The following is a 17,790-nucleotide window of genomic DNA, read 5'->3' as shown; positions in this document are numbered from 1 at the left end:
GGAATCCAGTCGCTGTTGCGCCTTCCTGGCAAATGAGGAAATGTGTGTCCATGATAGGTCACAACTTAAATGGACTCTAAGGAATTTTGTGCTCTCTACTCTGTCCACTACAGAGACATTGATGAGTAGAGGAGAGTGGTCATCCAGAGTCCTCCTGAAATCCACAGTCATGTCCTTTGTCTTATTCACTTTGAGATTCAGCAGATTATTCTCGCACCATAATTTGAGATTTTGCACCTCTTCTCTGTCACGCAACTCATTGTTGTTGCTGATGAACCTCACTACTGTTATCATTTGCAAACTTGATGACTCTGTTGGAGCTGGATCTGTCATCACAGTCATGGGTCAATGACATGACCAGGAACGGGCTGAGCACACAGACCTGAGGTGCACCAGTGCCTAGTGTGACGGTGCTCAACTTTCTGCTACCAACCAAGACAGAGTGTGGTCTTTCTTTAAGCAAATCCAAAATCCAGTAACAGAAAGGGGTGTTGAGTCCCAGCGAGGATAACTTCTCCTCCAGCCTCTGGTGAATGATCGTATTAAATGCTGATCTAGTCGATGAACAACAGCCTGGCATATGAGGCATTGTTCTTCAGGTGTATCAGGACAAATTGGAGGGACAAGGTTACAGCATCATTAGTGGTATTGGTCCATCTGTAGACTCAGTAGAATGGGTCCAGTGTCTCTGGATCCATTTCAGTACACTTAGACTTCAAATCACTAAAGAAACATTGAGACATTGTTAAGAATAGTCATGGATTTGGGAATTTGTGGATATTTTTTCATACTATAATGTTATTCTGGAATGTATCTGTTCAGGTAGAAATCCAAATTACCATGAGGACAACCAATAAGAGGTCATGAGATCCCTCCATTTCCAGAAATTCTTGTATAGCTGATCAGGTCTGCTCCACAAATCCATTTTGAACTAAACTGTTCTCACATCTAGTTGCAAATTCCAGCCGTATCTCCATATTCCTTGACACTTTGACTAATTAGATACCTATTAATCTGCTCCTTAAACTCCCCCACTGATCAGACCTCCATACCTGTATGTAGCAATGAATTCCACAAATCCACTATCCTCTGGCTAAAGAAATTTCTCCTCATCTTTGTTTTAAATGGGTACTTTCTAATTCTAAGACTGTGCCTTCTTGTCCTGGATTCACCCATCAAGGAAAATATCTTATTCACATCTACTCTGTCCAATCCTTTCAGAATTCAAAATATTTCAATGAGATCCCTTCCCATTCTTCTATATTCCAATGAATACAGTCCAAGAGCTGATAAATGTTCCTCATATGTTAGGAATCATCCTGGTAAATCTTCTCTGTACTTTCTCCAACATCATTATATCCCTTCTAAGATAAGGGCCCAAAACTGCACACAGAACTCCAAAAGAGGTCTGTCCAGTGCCCCAGAGAGCCTCATCAACACCTCTTTACTCTTATACACTATTCCTCTTGAAATGAATGCCAACATAGCATTTGCTTTTTTTACTGCTGATCCAACCTGTTGGTTAATCTTTAGGTTATCCTACACGACGACCCCCAAGTTCCTTTGGACTTGAGAATTTTGAATTTTCTCCCCAACCAAATAATAATCTACCTGTTTATTTCCTCTACCAAAATTTACAACCGTACATTTCTCAACATTTTATCTCATCTGCCATTTCTTTGTCCACTCTCCTAAGTCTCTCTGCACCCTTTCGGTTTCTTCAACACTTAGTACTCCAGAACCAACTTTGGTGTCATCTGCAAACTTAGCCACAAAACCATTCAATTCAGAATCTAAATCATCAATATACATTGTATAAAGAAGCAGCCCCAACACCAACCCCTGCGGAATACCACTAGTAACCAGTGTCGGACTCTGGCTTTACCTTACTCTTAATTTAGTCTATGTGTAGTCTGAGTCCAGCGTGTTCTTTGAATGAAGTGATAGGAGAAGGTATTCGGTTCAACAGTCAATTTATTACACAGCACAAGAATAAAACTTAACAGAGCTCTGGGTCACTCATTAGTTCATAGGTCACCTGCACAGTGAGCTACTCCCCAAGACTGACCCCTATTGTCCAGTTGGTTCAGTTTATATAGGTCAGCCTTATCATACAGAACAAAAGTTGGCTTCCTTTGCTAGATTTCATTATCATACAGAACAAAAGTTGTCTTCCTTTGCTAGATCTTTTTGCATAAGGGTTATCACAAGTCATCTCCTGTTTTGCAGATATCTGGGGTGTAGCACTCCCATCTTAATCCTCCAGGCCAGACTATCCCATTGTGTTGATCAGAAATTAATTCATCCCCAGATATTTCTAATCACCATTCTGTTCTTGTCCGGCCAATTTCTGCTGTTCTCTTTAACACCTCCTCCTGCCTTAATCTTCCTCCTAGACTGGTTTTCCATTCCCTTTGTTTCTTACAGGCCATTCTTTGTTCTGATCTGGCCTGTGTCTCCTGTGCTACTCACCACCTCCTTTAGATTGAGCATTCCTCCTAAATCGTTTTATGCATTTCCTCTCCCTGTATTTTGGAGAGACAATTTTGTTCAGCCAACTTTGCTCCATGCTGTGATTGCCACTTAATCACATTCCTTTTTCCCTGAACCATGCAGTAAATATACACTTATTAATTAATCATTTATTTCATACTGTTTTAACCCCTAGATTCCAACACCAGCAACCAACTAGAATAGGATTCCTTTATTCCCACCCTTTGCTTTCTATCTATCAACCAATGCTCCATCCAATCTAATATGTCTCCTGTAATTTCATTAACCAGCCTCTTATGCTGCACGTTATCAAAAACCTTTTGAAAATCCAAATTCACAACATCCACAGCCTCTCCCTTGTCCATTCTACTTGAGATTTCCTCAAAAGATCCCGATAGGTTGATCAGGCAGGATCTTCCCTTCATGAAACCATGCTGGCTAGGTCCTGTCATAATCTTGTACTTGAGGATTGACTCCAATCACTTTCCAACTACCAACTTCAGACTAATAGGCTTATAATTTCCTTTTTTCTGCCTCCCTAATTTCTTAAACAGTGGAACTACATTTGTGACCGTCCGATCCTCTTACATCATGCCAGAGTCTATTGATTTCTGGAAAATCATTTTCAATGACTCCACAATCTCCAAAGCCACCTCCTTCAGAACCCATATGGTCTGATAGACATATTTATCTTTAGTCCATTCAACTTACTAAACTCCATCTCTCTAGTAATCCTGACTGTACTTAGCAATATACCCGATAGTCAGAGATGTCAGGGAATAGAATTATAGAATCAGTGAAGACTGACGCAAGATACTCATTTAGTTCCTCTGCCATCTCTTTTATACCCATTATAATTTCTCCAGCATAATTTTCAATCGGTCCTATATCTACCATCTTTCTTTTACTTTTTATATATTAAAAAAAAAGTATCCTTTTGTATATAATTTGCCAACTTCCTTTCATAATTCATCTTTTCTTTCCTGATGACTTTCTTTGTCTCTTTCTGTAAGATTTTAGAAGTTTTCCACTACTTTGTTTCCTTGTCTGCCCTTTTGTTTTTATTTTAGCCTTAACCTCTCTTGTTAGCCACATTTGTGCCATTTTTCCATTCATAATTTTCACTTTTCAGAATATATCTGTCCTGCATTTTCTTTATTTCTTGTAGAAATATCATCCAATTCTGCTCTGCCATCCCTCCATCTAACTTACTTTTCCAGTCAACTCGGACCAGTTCCTCACTGTAATTTCCTTTGTTCCACTGAAATATTGACACACCTGATATCAGCTTTTCCTTTTCAAATTTGAAATTGAACTCAATCATGTTTTGATCACGACTTCCTAAGGATTTCATTAACTTTAATTCCCTAAACACTTCAGTTTTATTACACATCACCCAATCCAAAACCACCAGTCCCCTGGTGGGCTTAACAACAAGCTGCTCCAAAAAGCCATCCTGTAAGCATTCTACAAATTCTCTCCAGAGATCCAGTACCTTCCTGACTTTCCCAATCCCCTTTCATGTTAAAATCCCCCATAATTATTTTGACATTTTCCTTCTGACATACTTTTTCTATTTCCAGCTGTAGCTCACAGACCACTTTCCCGGCTGCTGTTTGGGGGCCTATATGTAACTGCCAATAGGGTCCTTTTACACTTGGCATTTGTTAACTCAACCCATAAGGATTCTACCTCTTCTGACCCCATGTCCCTTCTTACTAGTGATTTAATTTATCATTGCTTACTATCAGGGCCACACCTCCCCCTCTACCTACTCGTCTACCTACACTGTGTACCCTTGGATATTCAGCTCCCAATCACATCCATCATAAAGCCAAGTCTCAGTGATGACGACAATGTCATATCTTTTAGCTGTACAACAAGTTTATCTACTTCATTCATAATGTTCTGTACATTTTAGTACAGTACCCATTGACCAGTATCTGTTACTGATTTTGCTGTATTTCTATTGTCCAGCAAATTATCCTGTCTTTTTGCCTGCCTGTCCTTTTTCTCTTCTTCGCTGCGCATTATTTTTGACTTTTTTTTTTCTAATTTCCTCTTTCTTGACCCTAACCTAATCTCTGCACTCACATTCTGATTCCCACCCCACTGCCAAACTAGTTTAAACCCTCCCCAACTGCTCTGGCAGACCTGCCTGTCAGAATATTGGTCCCCCTCCAGTTCAGATGGAGCCCATCCTTTTTGTAGAGATCAGACCTTCCCCAGAAGAGATCCCAATGATCCACAAATCTGAACCCTTTCCCCCTGCACGAATTCTTCAGCCACACATTCATCTGCTATAAATTCCTGTTCCTACCCTCTCTGGTCTATGGCACAGGCAGCAATCCTATGATTATTAGCTTCAAAGTCCTGCTGTTCAACTTCCTTCTGAACCTATATTTGTGCTTCAAGACCTCATCCCTACTCTTATCTATGTCATTGGTCCCTACATGGACCATGACACTCAGCAGCTCACTCTCCCCCTCCAGATTGCTATGAACTCATCCAGAGATGTCCCTGACCCAGGCACCCTGGGAGGCAACATACCATCTGGGAGTTTTAATCTTGTTCACTGAACCCCTAACCACTTGTCTAACAAACGAGTTGCCAATCATCATCGGTCTCCTCCTCTCCCCCTTTCCCTTCTGAGCTGGGGGCCAGCCTCTGCACCGGAGACATGACCAACTCGACTTGTCCCTGGTAGATGGTCCCCACCAACAGTATCCAAAAAGGAACAACTATTGTTGATGGAAACGGCCACAGGCCACCGTCTGCATCTTCCCCTTCCCTCTCCTGACAGTCACTCAGCTACCTGCCTCCTGAATTTTAAGGGTGACTGCCTCCCTGAAACTCCTGTCTATAACTACCTCTGCCTCTCTGAACATCTGCAGTTCATCCATCTCCAGTTCCCTAACTCGGCATGTAAAAAATCAACTTACTCAGTAAATTTCACAAACCATGGTTTGACTCCACTTGAAAATGTTTTTACACTCAGTAGTGACTCATGGTGTTTGAGAATAATTTACAAGCTCCCCTCCCTAGTTACTCTTAAAGCTCATTGGTTTATTTTTATGCCATGGCTTTCTGCAGAAATGCATAATTCCTCAAATATTCCTAATTAAGTGTGGCAAGGAACACCTTCTCAATCCTGTAATTTTAAAAAGGCAAAATAATTTTTGATCGTAACTAATGCTTTTGCTTAGATTTTGAAATACCTATTTACACATTTCACAGACAAAATTTGGTCATCAATATTGAAAATCATACACAGGTTTTAAATATACAACTAATTTAACAAGATACATTAACCAGAGAGCCTTGACTACATAAAGATAAAGGGCTCCTTTCCTTGTATTCCCCCAATGCTCTGAGAAAATTTTGGGTACAGTTGAAGCAATGGAAATATGTGAGTGCAGATAACTTATGATAAAATGGCTAATACGGAGAAATGCCTAAAGAATGAAGTAAGTGAATAACAGTCTCTAGTCCATCGTTAGCCATTAACCTGGGACGTTTGGCAATTTTGCAATGTGCAAGGTTCTTGGCACGACAAGCTTCATTCAAGCTGTTATAAAAGGTCATTTGTGATCCTTATTCAGAAAGCCATTTACCCCATTACTGCAATTATGTTACTTTCACAAGCAGAGAAAAAAATATTTCTGAACATAGAATCTTAAATGGGAATTTTGAATTTATTCTTGGACAGAGTAATTTGTGACAGGTGGGATTGTATTATGTTTTGATGACTTTTTTTAAAAAGAGATATTCCTCTGGAAATTTGTCTGGTTATTTCTTGCATCCGAATAACAACTCTGGACCTGGATATGAAAGGTTTAAAGTAAAATGGGTCAAACACAGGCAAATGGAAATTGGTATTGATAGGCAAATTGATCGGCATGAATGATTTGACCTGAAGGCCCTGTCTTCATACTGTCTAACTTGAAAATCGATGATTGCATATCCATGGCAGAGAACTTTCATTCACCATTGTGAGAGATGGGAAAACTGATCTAAAATTATGAACATGAAGGAAACTAAAATTCATACATCAGTTAATGGCTGTAACCAGTACAAACAGGATGAGCTTGGGGATTAGGATGCAGGAAAGCAGAGTCAGCACGATTAATATAAGAATCTTCTAGTCTTTGTGACAAGAGCCACCATAAGACTAAGATAAGGAGTGGTAAGGAACAATAGAATGTAGGAAGTTGAGGTAGTCTGGATCAGATAAGGGTCTTCTAGCCCTGGACAGAAGTACCAAGTCCTACATATCTAATTAGCTAACCATACACAGATTTATACATATTAAATTAGCCAACCCTAGACAGGATGAGCCAACTCTGCATACCAAGAGACTGTAGCCCCGAGAATCAGGAAGGTGTGAATAAGGACAATAACATGAAGGGACACCGACAGGATACCCCCTGGTCCTCCAAGTATACTGAAACTGCACATAGGCAGGAAGGATTGCCTAATGCCAAACCTCTCCAGCAGAAGGCAGAAGAATGTAAGGGGGAGGGTATTCCTATACTGAAATCAACTGTATAAAAGTTGGGTGAGCCCCAGTGTATGTGTGTATTCCCAGGGTAAGGGGAAGCACCCAACTTTGCATTGTTGTAAAATAAATGTTCTTTGTTCTCAATTTTTGTCTCGAGCAATTTCTTTAAAGGTACTTCTATTTCTAACACCTTCAATAAATTGGGTATTATAAGAATTCACAACACCTAGAAAATCAGCTTTAGTATCAGCAAAGACATAAATTTATCAGATTTTTATTCGTAAAAGAAAAACATTAGAGAGATTTGTACTTTCAATTCGATATAATTTATCATAAAAGAAAACATTAGGATCGACGTTATGAGAATGTAGTCTAGAATTCGGGGTACCAATACCAGTGGGGAAGAAGTTAAAAAGCAGGACCTCAAGGGTCATAATCTTGGGATTGCTGCCTATGCTACATGATAGAGAGGGTAGGAATAGGAAGATGTGGCAGATGAATGCATGGTTAAAGAGTTGGTGCAGGGGCAGGGGTTCAGATTTGTGGATCATTGGAAACCCTTCTGGGGAAGGTCTGATTTGTACAAAAAGGGCAGGCTGCAGCTGAACTGGAAAGGGACCAGTATCCTGGCAGGCAGGCTTGCTGGATCTGTTAGGGAGGGTTTAAGCTAGTTTAACAGGGGGTGGGGGGGGGAGAACCAAAATGAGAGTGCGGAGATTTTTTTTTCCCCACACTGTGAACCATATCAATCAAAATACATACCAACATTTCCCTCTTAAATATACACAGTGGCATTTTCTCCACCTTTCCCCCCCCCCCCCCTACCTTCCCACCCCCCTCCAAACCCATTAAACATTCAACAAATACAATACAACAAAACCATTAAACAATGTCATCACACAATTAAAATAAACAAGAAAAATGTATCATCTACTTTTAGTAATTTTGTAATTTTGTCTTCTTATCATTTTAGGGGGTGGAGGTCCGAGGCAAGCACTCTCTGTTATGTTCCATGTACGGTTCCCAAATTTGTTCAAATAATGTGACTTTATTTTTTAAATTATATGTTATTTTTTCCAATGGAATACATTTATTCATTTCCATGTACCATTGCTGTACTTTCAGGCTCTCTTCTGATTTCCAAGTTGACATTATGTATTTTTTTGCTATAACTAAGGCTATCATAATAAATCTTTTTTGCGCTTCATCCAATTTGAGGCCAAATTCTTATATTACTTAGAAGAAAGATCTCTGGATTTTTTGCTATGCTACTTTTTGTGATTTTAGTTAATACCAGATTTAGATCTTCCCAAAACTTTCTCACATGCCCAAATTGCATGTACTGTTGTTCCAGTTTCCTTCTTACAGCGAAAACATGTATCTGATAATGTTGGATCCCATTTTTTTAACTTTTGGGGCGTGATATATAACCTGTGTAACCAATTATACTGTATCATGCATAACCTTGTGTTTATTATATTCTTCATAGTTCCAGAGCATAACTTTTCCCATATTTCATTTTTTAATCTTTATGTTTAAATCTTTTTCCCACTTTTGTTTGGGTTTATAACTTATTTCATCATTTTCCTTCTCTTGCAGCTTGATGTACACGTTTGTTATAAATCTTTTTATTAGCATTGTGTCTGTAATCACATATTAAAAGCTGCTTCCTTCTGGTAATCTCAGTCTGTTTCCCAATTTATCCTTTAAGTAGGCTTTCAGTTAGAGTGCAGAGGTTTGAAGGGAGAGAGGAGGCAGATTGTTAAAATTAATGAAGGAGAGGGGGTAGAAAAAGTAGATGGTAATCAAAGGATTGAATGTGGGAGACTTTCTCTCAAGTGTATACTTTTCAATGCAAGGAGCATTTCAAGTAAGGTGGCTGAGCTCAGAACATGGATTGACACATAGAAATATATTGCAGCCATCAGTGAAACTTGGTTGCAGGAGGGGCATGTTGGCAGCAAAATGCCTCAGGATTCCATTGCTTTTGGCATGATAGAATAGGGGGATAAAAAGGTGGAGGAGTCACATGGCTTGTTAGAGGAAAAAAATTAGTGTTCCTATGGCAAAATAGATTGGAGGGCTCATCTAGTGAGGTTATTTGGGTGGAAGTGAGGAATGGGAAAGGCATGAAAACACTAATAGGGGTGTATTATAGACCCCCTAATGAGTAGGGGATTAGAGGAGCAAATTTGTAAGAAGGTAGCATACATGTGTAGTAAACATAAGGTAGTGATTGGAGGATATTTTAATTTTCCACACATTGATTGGGACACCCATACTGTAAAAGGGATTGACGGATTGGAGTTTGTCAAATACGTCCACATATTTACTCACCCAATTTACCACTCCATCATCCAAATCATTAATGTAAATGATGGACAACAAGGGACTCAACACTGATCCCTGAGGCACACCACTCGTCACTGGCCTCCATCCTGACAGACAGTTATCCACCATGACTTTCTGGCACCTATCTTCTTGCCACCATTGAACCCATCTGACTATCTCAACATTAATCCCTAGTGCCTGAACCTTCCTCATAACCTTTCATGTGGAACTTTATCGAAAGCTTTACTGAAATCCAGATAGATTACATCTACTGCTCTCCTCTCATCAACCTTTCTAGTCACTTCCTCAAAAAATTCAACATGATTTGTCAAACATGACCTTGCCCTCACAAACCCATGTTGGGTGTCCCTGATCAATCCCTGCTCCTCTAGATACTTATACATATTATCTCTAAGAATACTTTCCATTAGTTTACCCACCACCGATGTCAAACTTACTGTCCGATAATGGCTGAGCCTACACCTGGAGCCCTTTTTAAACAGAGGAACCACGTTTGCAACATGCCAATCCCGCAGCACCACACCTTCCACTAGTGACTATTGAAAAAATCACTGTCAGAGCCTCCGCTATTTTATCCATGACTCTCCTCAAAGTCCTACAGAAAATTCCGTCAGCACCCAAAGACTTATCCACTTTTATATGCCTCAAAAGTTCCAATACCCCCTCTTTCCTAATCCTGACATTTTCCATAATCATTCCTTTTTCTACACAATTCCATATCCCTTTCCCGAGTGAATACCTACGAGAAGAACTCATTCAATATCTCCCCCATCTCATTTGGTTCTGATTCTCTAGTGGACTAATTCTGTCCTTCACTCTCCTTTTGATATACACATATTTGTAAAAATCCTTTGGATTTACTTTCACCCTGTTCGCTACAGCCACCTTCTTTTCGTTATCCTAATTTCCATCTTAAGCTTCTTTCTACAATCCATGCATTTTCCAAGCATTTCATCCATTCCTTGCTTCCTGTATTTAATGTAGGCCTCCCTTTTATCTCGAACCAACTTTCTAATCTCCCTTGAAAACCATGGCTCTCTAGAATATTTGGCCCTGCCTTTTATCCGAACAGGAACATAAAAATTCTGCACCCTCAAAATCTCACCTTTAAATGCCTTCCATTTCTCCTCCACCTCCTTCCCCAAAAACAAATCAGCCCAAACCACTCCCTGCATATACCTTCTCATTTCATCAAATCTGGCTTTCTCCAACTCAAAAACCTTCATCGTCGGACCAGATCTATCCCATTCCACAATTATGTTGAAACTAATAGTACCATGATCACTGGATCCGAAGTGCTCCCCAGCACACATCTCAGTCACCTGCCCTATTTCATTCCCCAACAGTAGATCCAACACTGCCCCTTCTCTAGTGGGTACCTCAACATATTGCTGCAAAAAACTACCCTGCACACATTTTACAAATTCTAAAGCATCCAGCCCTTTCACAAAATGTGTTTCCCAATCTATATTAGGAAAATTAAAATCCCCAACTAACACAACCGTGTGTTTATTGCATATCCCAGCTATTTTTTTACACATTTGCTCCTCTATTTCTCACTCCCCATTAGCTTAATACTGATAAGGATAAGTGTGAAGTGCTACATTTTGGTAGGACTAAACAGCAAAGGATTAATCATGCACGTTAAAAAGTAGATAATTGAGGAGTGAAATAGAACAAAAGGATTTAAGAATTCTAGTACACAATTCCCTGAAAGTGGAGTCATATGTGGATAGGTATGTTGGTCTTCAGAAATCAGAGTATTGAGTACAGAATTTGGGATGTCACGTTGAAGTTGTATAAAGCATTGGTAAGGCCAAATTTGGAATATTGTGCGCATTTTTGGTCTCCGAATTGTAGGAAGGATATCAACAAAATAGAGAGTGCAGAGAAGATTTACAAGAATGTTGCCTGGGTTTCAGGGTTTGAGCAACAGGGAAAGGTTAAGCAGGCTAGGACTTTATTCTCTTGAGCATAGAAGATTGAGCGATGATTTGATGGAAGTTATTAAAATGATGAGAAGGTCAGATAGACTAAATGTGGATAGGCTTTTTCCATTGGGAGTGGGGGAGATTCAAACAAGCAGACATGGATTGAGACTGAAGGAAAAGTTTAGTAGAAACATGAGGGGGAATTTCTTCACTCATAGGATAGTGGGAGTGTGGAATGAGATTCTGGACAAAGTGGCAGATTTTAATGTTTATGGAAAAGTTGGATAGGCATATGGACGAGAGAGGTATGGAAGGCCATGGGCTGGGTGCTTGTCAATGGGACTAGGTGGGAGAAGGTGCTCAGCATGGACTAGAAGGGCCAAACTGGCCAGTTTCTGTGCTGTAATTATTATATGGTTATACGGGTACAGACCATTGACTAAAGATTGAAGATTTAAGACCGAGATGATGAGGACAGTCTTCTCTCTGAGGGCTGTTAGTCGTGGTGGTAGAATCATTAAAAGCCTTAGATAGAAGAGTTTTAGATTTTAGAGGAGAGGAAGGAAAATTCCAAAGGTGAAAGATCGAAGGAGCAGCAAGTCTTTTAATAGTGGTGCTCTCCAGTTAATCTCTTGTTATTTCAGACAATCTGAAACATGAACCATCTTCAAATTCCTGCATGCAATGAAAATCATTTCAACAACCAAAGCAAATAATCAACACATTTCTCATGGGCTTTGTTTGTTTTCAGTGAGCTGGATTTACTGAAGAGGTCCAAATGTAGTCGCATATACATGACAGAAACTGAATGAAAATACTTTCGAAGAAAACAAGGTTCATATGTTGATACATATGTGACACAAAATACATCTGCAAACACCAACAAATCATTTGCATGTGATAACATGAATGCAAAGAGCAATGAGGGTACTGTGTATAGTCTGGTCTCCTTACTTGAGAAAGGACATACTGGCCTTGGTGGGAGTGCAGAGGAGGTTCACTTGATTGATTCAAGAGATGAGGGGGTTAGCCTATGAGGACAGATTGAATTGTCTGGAACTGTACTTACTAGAATTCAGAAGAATGAGAGGTGGTCTTATAAAAATGCACAACATTAAGAAAGGAATAAATAAGATAGTGCCAGGTAATTCTTTTTTTATTTTCTGGGAGGTGAGATGAGAAATAGGGAATATAGCCTTAAGATGCAAGGTAGTAGATTTAGGATGGAGCTGAGGTGGAACTGCTTTTCCCAGAATGTGGTGAATCCATGGAATTCTCTGTCCATGGAAGTAGTGGAGGAAGCCTCTGTAAACATATTGAAGATAAGATTGCATATGGGGAAAAGGCAGGTAGCTGGAGATCAGCCTATCATCAGAGCAGCCATGATCTTGATGAATGTCAGAGCAGCCTTGACTGGTCCAATGGCCTACTCCTGCTTATATTTTTTTTGTTTTTATGTTCAAAAGTAAATGCTGTTCCTCTTGCCATTTTTGCAACAAAAATGTAAATCATATGATAGTCTCAGACAATACCTTCGCTCTTCTTTGTACCATTCAAATTCTGCCGATGGAACAGCATATGCTTCACACTGAAGGATTCCCTTCTGCCCAACTGCCGCCCCGACGTTCCTTGTTTCAAGGATCAGTGGTGGATCTGTAAAACCAAATAACAGATTTGAACAACAGCCTTTTATAGTTGATTGGACAGAACAAAACTGAACAAATCGGGCTAAGTGGATATTGAGTCGTTGCAGAGAGCGAGTGACTAGTAACTAAGTTTTGCAGATGTGTTCTTCTGCTAATCCCGCTCCTATTTTATCAAATTCTATGTTAACCCACAGTTTTTCTACTTTAAAAAAAATCAATCTCATTCTTAAAGTTAGGAAGCTGTAGGCCTCCAAATTCATATTTCTAGATTAATCTTTCTGCCAAACTTTTGTGATAATAATATAGGTAAGGTTTTAAAAAGATGTTGTATTCTTAGGAACATATTCATCTTAGTACAGTTAACTCTTTATACTCACATTATAGGTAAAATCATCATTTAAAAAAAAAATTCTTCATCCTTTTTGAGTAATGGAAAATAATTCAATTTGTATAAGTTTTTTTGATTATTATCTACACAAATTCCATTTTTTGACCGCATAAATTAAGTATTTCTTTGACAATGGCTTTAACAATCAGTAAGGGACATAATTTAACTTTTATAACCAGAAATCTTACCATATTCTTCCAAATTAAAATATAATTTTCACAACAAAATTTCAGGTTCTGTCAAATATATTAAAACACCAACCTTACATCCCTTAATTCAAAATCACTCATAATTGCCTCTGCTAGTGGCTCAATAGCTAATGTAAATAATGCTAGAGATAAGGGACATACTTGTCTACTTGATCTTGTCAGTTGGAATGGAGTGGAGGCCCAGCATGAAAACATCTGTTATTGATGCTTGATTTAGCATTTCCATAAAAATAGGAATCAATAAATCTTTATTTCAGACAGAAAACCATCTTCTCCTGGAGATTTATTAGTTTATAATGACCCCATTGTCTCTTTCACTTCTAGCTGTGTAATATGAACACTCAATTCTATTTGTTCTTCCATGCTCAATCTAGGTAAGTTTATCAGAGATAAATATCAATCTATTTTATTTTCATATTTTTAAAAAATAGAAACTCCTAAAAAAATCATTTATTTCTTGAAGTTTATAACTTATGACATGCAAATCATTTTTAATTACATTATTCGTTCCACTTTCAATTGCAATCATTCACCAAACTCATCTTACCTCTGTTTAGCTTTTGTGATCGCTTTTTCTTTTCTGTATGTTTGCAATGTATAATATTGAAATGTTTTATTAATTAGTTGACTAGGTTTATCTCCAGAACTTCTCCTTTGAAGATCTTTTTCCAAAACTGTTATTTCTTATTCTAATTGGTCTACCTCGTTCATAGATTCCTTCTTAATTTTGGAAGGAAGACTTATAATTTCCCCCCTCTAATATGCTTTCAAAGTATCCTATATTACAAACTTATCATGAACTGAGTTCATGTTAAATCACACAACTGATTTTGTCTTCTAATAAAAATCACAAACATCTGTTCATTTTAATAACTAGTGAGCTCAATCTCCAACTATAAACTGATTTCTCTTTATCAGACATTACAATTATCTTTAATAAAGGTGAATGATCAGAAAGAATTCTCACTTCATCTTCTGTGTCTAATATCCTACCTTATAATTGTGCTGAAATTATAAAATAAATCAATTTTAGAATAGGAATCATACCAATTTGAATTTAAAAAATAATCCTTTTCTCTAGGATGAATTCTCCTCCATGCATCTATTAAATTCAAGTCCCTTCATTAATACCAATGTAGTATTTGCTGTGTTAGCTCTTGTCATCCCTCTTCTAGTTCAATCCAAGATTGGATCTAAACAAAAATTTAAATCTTCTCCTATTAAAATATTCTTATATGCCTCTGCTAAATTCAGAAATGGTTCTTGAATAAATTTCTCATCATCCACATCTGGTGCATACAAATTCAAAAGAGTCCATAATTCCAAATATATTTGACAGTGTACCATCACGTATCTCCCTGCAGCATCAACCACTACATTTTGTATTTTAATTGGAAGATTTTTTTAACCAAATTTGCCACTCCTCTTGCCTTAGAATTATATTTAACTTGAAATGTTCTCTTTCAATTAAGAGTTTCTTGCAAAAAAGCTAAGTCTGCTCCCGTTTTCTTAATACGTGTTAATCCTATCTTCCTCTTCCCTGTCCCATTTAGCCCATTAACATTAAAATTTACAAATCTCATTATCTTAATAACCCACTACTTCCTCTGCTAATGCCTGTGAATCCTCCTCCCATCAACTTTGTTGCTCAATATCCAATGTGTTGGTGCGCACTTTCTCCGGCAATCCAGATAGAGAAAAGAGATTTACATTTAAAACATACATATTTCCACACTAATAACTAAATATAAACAAAATACCCTCCCTTCCTCCCCCCCACCTGTAATAAGTGTTGTTTAAAGAATACCCAACACTATCCTCTTGTATTTTGTTGGCTGTGGACCATTCACAATTACCCACATGATATACCAGGAGTTAGAACATCACCCCCTCCACAACATGCCTTGCACATTAATCATTGATCATTTGATTCATAAATTTAAAAAATTCAAAAGCCAACAAGAAAAATAAGCAAGCAGTATTCTAGATAAATTCAATCCTGCATAAACTGCCAAATAAATTTACTCCATCTAAAATACATGAACACATATAAACACATTTTCTTTCTTTCTATCAATCTCTTCATCAAGTGTATATATATGCACACACAAATATTATGTGTTTATCTATCTATCTATCTATTTATTTATTTATATATATCTCCGATACAAAACCTATGACCCAAGGACCTCGCTGCCACGTCCCAGCTTGCTTGGCCATGGCACATGAACCATGGGTTTAAAAGGTGGGGCCAGTACTGCGCACACAGCACTCCACCTAAAAGGTCCTTTGTGCAGGCACGAACAAAGGAGGAAAAACCCAACACCTAACCCCAACCAACCAATTTTCCCTTGCAGCCGCTGCAACCGTGTTTGCCTGTCCCGCATCGGACTTGTCAGCCACAAACGAGCCTGCAGCTGACGTGGACATTACCCTTCCATAAATCTTCGTCCGCGAAGCCAAGCCAAAGATATATATATATATATATAAAAATTTAAAAAATTATATATATGTAAAATAGAAAGAGAGCACGCGAGCTACATAGAAAGATAAATATAGATGATAGATTATAAATGGATACGTGATGGATGGCCCGCTCGATGATGGCCCGCTCGATGATGGCCCGCTCGATGATGGCCCGCTCGATGATGGCCCGCTCGATGATGGCCCGCTCGATGATGGCCCGCTCGATGATGGCCCGCTCGATGATGGCCCGCTCGATGATGGCCCGCTCGATGATGGCCCGCTCGATGATGGCCCGCTCGATGATGGCCCGCTCGATGATGGCCCGCTCGATGATGGCCCGCTCGATGATGGCCCGCTCGATGATGGCCCGCTCGATGATGGCCCGCTCGATGATGGCCCGCTCGATGATGGCCCGCTCGATGATGGCCCGCTCGATGATGGCCCGCTCGATGATGGCCCGCTCGATGATGGCCCGCTCGATGATGGCCCGCTCGATGATGGCCCGCTCGATGATGGCCCGCTCGATGATGGCCCGCTCGATGATGGCCCGCTCGATGATGGCCCGCTCGATGATGGCCCGCTCGATGATGGCCCGCTCGATGATGGCCCGCTCGATGATGGCCCGCTCGATGATGGCCCGCTCGATGATGGCCCGCTCGATGATGGCCCGCTCGATGATGGCCCGCTCGATGATGGCCCGCTCGATGATGGCCCGCTCGATGATGGCCCGCTCGATGATGGCCCGCTCGATGATGGCCCGCTCGATGATGGCCCGCTCGATGATGGCCCGCTCGATGATGGCCCGCTCGATGATGGCCCGCTCGATGATGGCCCGCTCGATGATGGCCCGCTCGATGATGGCCCGCTCGATGATGGCCCGCTCGATGATGGCCCGCTCGATGATGGCCCGCTCGATGATGGCCCGCTCGATGATGGCCCGCTCGATGATGGCCCGCTCGATGATGGCCCGCTCGATGATGGCCCGCTCGATGATGGCCCGCTCGATGATGGCCCGCTCGATGATGGCCCGCTCGATGATGGCCCGCTCGATGATGGCCCGCTCGATGATGGCCCGCTCGATGATGGCCCGCTCGATGATGGCCCGCTCGATGATGGCCCGCTCGATGATGGCCCGCTCGATGATGGCCCGCTCGATGATGGCCCGCTCGATGATGGCCCGCTCGATGATGGCCCGCTCGATGATGGCCCGCTCGATGATGGCCCGCTCGATGATGGCCCGCTCGATGATGGCCCGCTCGATGATGGCCCGCTCGATGATGGCCCGCTCGATGATGGCCCGCTCGATGATGGCCCGCTCGATGATGGCCCGCTCGATGATGGCCCGCTCGATGATGGCCCGCTCGATGATGGCCCGCTCGATGATGGCCCGCTCGATGATGGCCCGCTCGATGATGGCCCGCTCGATGATGGCCCGCTCGATGATGGCCCGCTCGATGATGGCCCGCTCGATGATGGCCCGCTCGATGATGGCCCGCTCGATGATGGCCCGCTCGATGATGGCCCGCTCGATGATGGCCCGCTCGATGATGGCCCGCTCGATGATGGCCCGCTCGATGATGGCCCGCTCGATGATGGCCCGCTCGATGATGGCCCGCTCGATGATGGCCCGCTCGATGATGGCCCGCTCGATGATGGCCCGCTCGATGATGGCCCGCTCGATGATGGCCCGCTCGATGATGGCCCGCTCGATGATGGCCCGCTCGATGATGGCCCGCTCGATGATGGCCCGCTCGATGATGGCCCGCTCGATGATGGCCCGCTCGATGATGGCCCGCTCGATGAT

At 41.0% G+C, this 17,790-nt stretch overlaps 1 protein-coding gene across 8 annotated transcripts in view; it reads right to left on the bottom strand.

Moving 5' to 3' along the window:
• The window catches only part of opcml (opioid binding protein/cell adhesion molecule-like), a 1,099,456-nt gene that overhangs the window by 55,433 nt on the left and 1,026,233 nt on the right, over positions 1-17,790 (bottom strand). For all 8 annotated transcript variants that reach the window (XM_069894524.1, XM_069894518.1, XM_069894519.1 and 5 more), the window contains exon 5: positions 12,810-12,930. In XM_069894524.1, coding sequence (XP_069750625.1) covers positions 12,810-12,930 — 121 coding nt within the window. The remainder of the gene's footprint in view (positions 1-12,809; positions 12,931-17,790) is intronic.

The sequence above is a fragment of the Narcine bancroftii genome, chromosome 8, assembly GCF_036971445.1.
Source record: "Narcine bancroftii isolate sNarBan1 chromosome 8, sNarBan1.hap1, whole genome shotgun sequence".
Taxonomy (NCBI): Eukaryota; Metazoa; Chordata; class Chondrichthyes; order Torpediniformes; family Narcinidae; genus Narcine; species Narcine bancroftii.
Note: the sequence above shows the minus strand (reverse complement) of the source record. Positions and strands in the feature narration are given on the sequence as shown.